This window comes from Aptenodytes forsteri, unplaced genomic scaffold (assembly GCF_000699145.1).
Source record: "Aptenodytes forsteri isolate BGI_AS27 unplaced genomic scaffold, ASM69914v1 Scaffold256, whole genome shotgun sequence".
NCBI classification, from domain to species: Eukaryota; Metazoa; Chordata; class Aves; order Sphenisciformes; family Spheniscidae; genus Aptenodytes; species Aptenodytes forsteri.
The window spans coordinates 1,818,824-1,826,047 of record NW_008795021.1 but is presented as its reverse complement, the minus strand read 5'-3'; the positions used below and the strand labels follow the sequence as shown (position 1 = coordinate 1,826,047).

At 38.1% G+C, this 7,224-nt stretch overlaps 1 protein-coding gene across 1 annotated transcript in view; it reads left to right on the top strand.

Annotated features, from left to right (window-relative positions):
* Window positions 1-5,563, top strand: part of CD109 (CD109 molecule) — an 85,967-nt gene extending 80,404 nt beyond the window's left edge. The window contains 3 exon segments of the mRNA XM_019471130.1: window positions 2,233-2,389; window positions 2,810-2,912; window positions 5,373-5,563. Coding sequence (XP_019326675.1) covers window positions 2,233-2,389; window positions 2,810-2,912; window positions 5,373-5,563 — 451 coding nt within the window.
* Window positions 5,564-7,224: the final 1,661 nt, after the last annotated feature.

Here is a 7,224-nt window from a genome sequence, read left to right as displayed (position 1 = left end):
TAGAGGTCCCTTCCAACCCAAACTATTCTATGATTCTATGAGTCTGTGTTTCTATTCTTTAGGCTGAGACTCCATCTCTGGTTGCTTGGCTTGATAGACTAGTCATCCTCTTCTTTTTTCCTCTATATATTGTATATAATATATGCATTATCTATATTAAATTCCTGAATTAGTTTGAAGTTGGTCTACTTATAATCTTTACAGCATGGTTTGGCTTTCTGGTAGAGAAACCGAAGTAGGCAAATAGAGAAGGACTGCTGAAATCTCAACCAGTTTAGCTAGCTGTGGGTATGCATAGTCAGGTAATGGAGGCTGCAGCTTTGCGATTTTTTTCTTTCTCTAATCTGCAGAATATTCCACCTTCTTTCAACCAGCTTGATAGTGATTGGCCATGGTCATCTCAACTGGGTACCATTTATGACACTGGAGCAGATAATGTCTCATTCAAATTGAAATGATTCTTGGTTAGAGGAGCTAACTCACTGTCTGGGAGGCAAATACCCAGGACTGCCAGTTTCTTCTCTGATTGGTCTTGTGGCCCGCATACCATTTCCAGGCATGGGAAACTGATTGCTGATGGTTCTACTCACTCTCTTGTTTATGCTTTCTGCGTACACTGGCTTGGTGTTGTTTTCTCCTTTTTGCATCATCTGTGAGAGGGTCTCACACAGATCTCATATTGCTGAAGAGCTGAAACATAAAATTAAACTCAAAACATTGTCAGTTCTCGTCAGGTACAAGTTTCAAGTCATCTTTCTTTCTCTTACTGGTCATTCTTCTTGCACGGTGATTTTTTTTTTTAACTTTTAGGAGACCACGGAGTTGAAAAGATGATACCAGGAGCCACCCCAAGGCTGTCTCTCTTCTTTGTTAAGAGAGCCAGATCCTCATGACGTCTAGGGATATATCTTATTCGCTTCTTGACAATACCAAGCTGGTTTTGTTACCTGTTTGTATTTTGGTAGCATCCCAGGCTGGCTAGACAGCTTGGGTATTTTCCTCCCCTCTTACTGGTAATTATGCAGAAATAATTACATCCAGTTCCAATTCAGTTATTTGTTTTCAATAGCAGCTACTTTGGCACAGCACATCATCCAACAGATGGTTTCATTTGTTTCTAATCTCATGAGCCAACTAAAGTCAGCAGTTGTGCTGTGTTTCTTTCAAAGTCATATCTGTGTTCAATCAGCCATGCTGCCAGGCTTAACAGCATTGCTTTGAAAGCAAGTCTTCCCTTTTTTTAAACCATCCAGCTCTACAAAGAAATAGTTTTATCCAATTACTTTCAACTACTGTCAGGCCTTCAAAATGAGGATTGGAGACACTTCTATTCTATTATAACAATAATCATCTACCCTCCATGCCAAGGAGGGGGGAAACTTCTTCTGCCACCTACTTTATTTAAAGCAATAGAATCTTTTGCAGGTCATTGAAGTATCACTCGTGGCACAGAACACCATAAATATATTCTGATAGTTCTTTTGTGCACCGTAGTATGTAAGGCTTGCTCAACAGAGCAAAGCTTTTTAGTCCAGCATCTGATTCTCATATTGGAAGAAAATGTAATAATAAGCATTATTTAGGAAAAAAGAAGGAACTCAACTTATTAAATCTTCTTTTTCCAAAACTGGATGAATAACATGGCTATGCATTTTAAAACTGGAGCTTTGAGAAATAATCCGATGATGACTTTGTTAATGGAACCATCAATCTCTATGAAGAAAATATGAAAAGGTTTGGGAGCCATTTTTGGTGTATACCTTTATCTCACCCTCCAAAAATGAATAAAAGCAAAACAATGCATCCGTAAGAAGAAATATATATATTTCAGTTGAAGAGTTCCTACATCAGTTTCTTAATTACTTCTGTTGAAACGTGTTTAATTGCAGTATTTCCTGCATATTTGTGATGTAAACCTGCACTTACAGATGCCAATGGAAAGCTCCTAGTGGTATCAGTGTAGTCTCTCATATCATTTATGTACTGTAGTTTTCTCAGTGCTAAACTTGCTTTTGCATATGTGGTTGAAATTATCAGGCAGAATAATAGAGAAATCAATTATTATTTCTTTATCATTAGAAATTTTCTTGTAGGTATTTTGTTCCATTTGTTTCTTAAGTATTCTTAAACATTATTTCTTCCATAGTTGGGATTTAATGATCAAACAGTTTCTTTGGAGAGTGGACTACTCTATTTCTACTAAAAGTTTCTTTGTCTCTGTGTTTTGAAAAGGTACTTGGGTTCTGGCACAGCTCCCAGTAGTGGTATGGTCCTCATGGAGGTTGGCTTACTCAGTGGTTTCTCTGTGTCACCAGATTTCATTCCATTAGACAATACAGTTAAGAAGATGGAAAAGGACTATGGAAAAGTCAACCTATACTTAGACTCTGTAAGTTGAAAATAACAAAGAAGTGTGTTTGTAGTGATGTTAATCTTGACTCTGCCATTGTTTGGTTTAAATTTGGAAAGACATTATGATTGTATTCTTTGGGGAAGTCAACATCTGCTATTCACATTGAATTAATAGTTCCACTGGTTTTTAGTGAGACTGATTGGGTAGGTACAACTCAGTTGTATTTGTAAGGGGTTTCTAGATTAAGCCTCTTAAAAATTATATATAAGAAGGCAGACATTTCAAGAAGTCTGTAATTTAGCCAAAATGACTATGAATGAGATAAGCATCTTTATATGCATCCTGACTCCAAGTCTTTAGAAACGAAGGGGACTGCCGCTGAGCTAGAAGTCCTTACCTCTTCCATGAAACCACCATCACCAGGGTTCTCAGGATGTTTCTCTTCTGTTTTTCTAGCTAAATGAAACACAGGTTTGTGTGGATATTCCAGCTGTGAGAGACTTCAAAGTGGCAAATATCCAAGATGCTTCAGTGACTATAGTGGATTACTATGAACCTAGTAAGTGTCAGTCATTCCAAATGGATCTTAGTGACTCAGAAGTTTAAAAGAAAGTTTCTTTTCGCGGAAATAGGACAAATTTTAGTGACGAGAAAGCCACATTGCACTGAAATTTACTTTTTTCATTGAACTGCAGCCTTTTTGGACATTGACATGCCAAATTTTCTAACAAATAGTAGTGTTTTTCCATATACATGTTTACTGTCCTAATGGGTTGGCTCCTCAGCTGGTGTGAATTGTCATAACTTAATTGTCAGCTGGTATAAATTGGCTTCAGTCTGGCCCAATGTGTTCCCAAAACTACCAAAATGAAGCAGGAACTTCACTGTGGTTCACTTACCAAGTTAATGATTATCTTTCAAGTAGCTTTTTCATCTGTTTCTTGTTTAAACTAAGAGTCCTTCACTGGAGAAAATGCCAGTGTTCTGATTTCTGTAGTTATGTAAAAAAGATGTACATGGGAAAAACAGTTTCAAAGTTTTTTGGTTTGTTTGTGGGGTTTTTTTTGTATAGTGTGTTTTAGAGAAAGGCAGCAATGTACAAAGCTCTTGGGCAAAATGAAAAGCAAAGAAAGATTACAAGCTGCTGGAGAAGATATTAGAGAGGTTTTCATTACACCAGCCAGCTGAAACATTATTAAGGATTTGGGCTTGGTTTGAGATAAGGCATAAAAAAGTTGTATAGGCAATTCTCTTCACATTGGTTTGTTTTAGCACAAGACAGAAGACAACCAAATATGCTATGATGTGTACTACCTTAGCTAGATGAAGATCACATTTATTCTATGCAGGCTGAAATGTTTGTTCAATCACAGAAGTTAAAACTAAAATAGGAGATTATCAGATGTAACTAAACTGTCCATTAACCTAGAGCATGTTTTAAGTCCTAGTGGCTTAACAAATTAGAGTAATTTTTATTTGAGACAGACACATAACACTTAGAATCTGTGGCCAAAATAAATTTCCACATGCTTCAATGTCTAGGAGAAGAGCTCAGGACCTAGTCTTTTGTAAGAATGCTGTTAGATAGGCTAGTGAATATGTGTATAAAAAAGTCACATAAAAATGCACATGTGTAAATACTTTTATTCTGTTTAAATACATTTAGATAATAAATCTTGATTTAAAGATATGAATTAATATCCTTAAGGACTAAAATTTGTATGATGTAATCAGTGTGCTGCAATAGAAAGCTTTAACTTTAAGAAAAAGATTGCTTCAAATATTATTTTACAAGACGCCATTCCTATTATTATGTAGCATAGACATATTATTGGTCAGCATATATACATATGCCGTGATTCTGAGTGCTGAGAGAACTCCTTCCTGTCTAATACAGGAACGTGCTTTTATTTTAATCTATTATTTTCCATCACTCTCATAGTTGGTGACCCAAGCTGCAGGTGTATATTTTATGTGATGGTGACAGTCAGATTCATGTCATATTCAGAGCTAGGAGATGTCTAAGGATTCCTCATGCTCTGGCATTTATCAAAAAAGTTATGTCTGTGTGGCAGATATTACAACTGGTATAAGAACTGGGTTGGATGCCAATATAGCAGTGCCAGCAAAGAGATCTGCCAGGGTTAATATACGCAGCTACTCAGCACATTCAAATGACTGTGCTGCTTTTCTTACCTGACTTTGTTCAGAGCTAGTTGGGTGTCACTGTTAGGTAAGCGTTATGCCCCGTAAAGATAAATCTTTTATTTTTATTTTTTTTAGAATCTTGAGGCTTGAAAGGAAACAATATAATTTCAGTTAAAAAATGCTACTAATAAAAAAAGAAATTGCAGTGTCCCTAGCTGGAATGAAAACCTTCAAACCACAAACCCACTATGTGAATGAAACTTCGCAAAAGTTTGTTCTGTGAGCAATTACCATGCGTTGATGTTTTTGAAATGAATATGGCTTTCCAGGCTTCTAGTCTGTTCAGCTCTGTAGCAACCCTTCAGGAAACTGGGGAGCAAAATACAGGAGCAGGAGCTAGGTGAGGTGGACAGTCCCAGATGCAGGAAGCTGAAGCTCCCAAACGTAATAGTGAGAGAGAAAGTGTCAGTTATGAGAGACCTAGCTCTTAAATGTCATAGCCAGTAACCTGCCAGGTAAAGCATCCCAATTCCTTTGTCATGGGGGTTACTGCATAGGTAGGGGCAAAATTCCTTTTAGAATGTTTGACTGAAGTTTCTGAACAGATTTGGTCTAACAGTTGAGATTGAGTCTATGAAAGTGTGCCTTTCACCAAGCATTTGCCTGAACATATTGAGAACATTTTGATGTTTTGGGAAAAGAACAAAGATTAATGCCTAGGCTTAAACACCCACTCTGGGAAGTATTTGCAAGTGTATGACGAGGTCTGCATCAGAGTTTAGTGCATCCTTTAAAAATATTTTCTTTGTGAAGCTAATTTGTTGGTCAGTTCTCAGAAGTTCATTAACTGTTAACTAACCTTTCTGAACAGGGCGAAGAGCAGTGAGAAGCTACAATTCAGAAGTAATGCAAAGTATAACCCCTTGTGACTTCTGTGAAAGTGATTGCAGTCTTTGCCACCGAGATGGTTCCCCAGCCTTGCTTCAGCACTCTTCGTTGGCCTCCTTGTTCTGTGTGCTATTTGTCCTTCATGTAAACTTGCTGTGCAGTTGGGTGCTGTAAAAGGAAACAGATTGTTTCACATCTAAGGTTTCCATAAATTATCCAAAGAAAATTTTATGTTCAGATACCAGCCTGTCTTTAGTGATTACAGTGACCAAACTCCTGCTGCGTTCAGGGAGAGCTGGGCTGGCCCATATGGTAAATTTCTGGCTGTGCCAGAAAACATCTTTAAGTGTCTGCTGGAAAAACTTTACAAGTGTTAGTTTCATACTGAAGTTATTTTCTGAAGAAGCACAGAGTTAACCAAGAAAGCAGTCTGAGAAAATACAAACCTAGCTCCATGTTCCCACTCCCTTTTCACCCCAGCTTTCAATTGTGCTTGTTTTTTAGGGACATATGTTAGTTTACTGTGCTTTTCTGAAACACTATCTGCTTCTCCGTTGGGGTGTTGGTAAGCAGAGCGCTGGGAGCTTGGTATCAGAGCTCGCTTTGTTCTGTTCTGCAGACATGACACTTGACATTAATATTGAATTTCGCTGTATGCTCTCATGGGGAATAATATGAAAAATAAAAGGAGCTGGCTTCAGAGCAGATCCAAGAGCCAAAAAGTGCTGCATTCACAAACTGCTGAACGCTCCAGAAAATTGTCAGTCTTTCTTTATCATTGCAGAGAAGCTAGGTGGATTTTGTGCCAATTCATAAGCTAATCATGTTTGAAAATAAGGCCTCAGGATGTTCTCATGCATTTTACTCTGAAAGGCTTTTACTGTAAATGTATCAAAGATGGAGTCTATGTTTGAGACTTCATTTTTCCAGGGTTATTCAGAAACAAACCTAATTCTCTTTCCATGTGAGAATGCTGGTGTCCACTGGCATATTTATGGCCAGCAGGATGAAGATTGCTTTGATCCTTTTCTGGTTTTTGGAAGTAGTCTAGAAATGTCACTCTGGGGCATCATTTATGTCTTGCGTTTGCAGTGTTGTCTTGTCAATGATTTAAGTGGCATAACCCTAAACAGCTGTTTACTGCTCTCTGTTCCATGTCAGCTGGTTGGCCCTAAATGCCATCTGTGCATGCAACTCCTGTTGTTGGTTGGCGGGAGAGGCTTTTAGGAGGTGTGGGCTGCACATGCATTCAGTCCAGCAAAACAATTGACAAGCTTGCTTAACTTTAAGCACATCCTTGTTCGCTGAAGGGCTTCGCTGAAGTGGGATGGAGGAGAGGGAAGGTGAAGAGCAGCAGGCACTTTTACACCCAAACCTGCTCTTTGCACATGGGGAGAATTTCAGGTCTCTAGGAATGCGGAAACGTGTGAGCGTGGGATCTATTCCCTCCTGAGTGAGCATATGAACGTCTTCCCTGTCTAGCAGCCGATGTATCCTTCTTGAACACTGCCTGTGATATCTAATGCTTACTTCTTTTTGATAAGGAAGCCAAGCTGATAACATTCCTAGTTACTAAAATGAAGTTAATAGCTGTCATGCCAACTAACAGAAATTTTAAGGCTATTGATTCCCTTTCTTTCATACCTTTTTGAGACAGAGTGTGTACGTGTACACATGTAATTATATGGCAGGCACTTTCCTTGAGCAATTTCTAATTTTTATTCAAATTTTGCTACTGCTTAAAATGTATATTTTTGCATTTTATACTCATCTATACTTTTGTTCAAAAAGGAAGTTAGTGCATGGTAGCATGGGAAGAGGCCTGAACTTCTTGA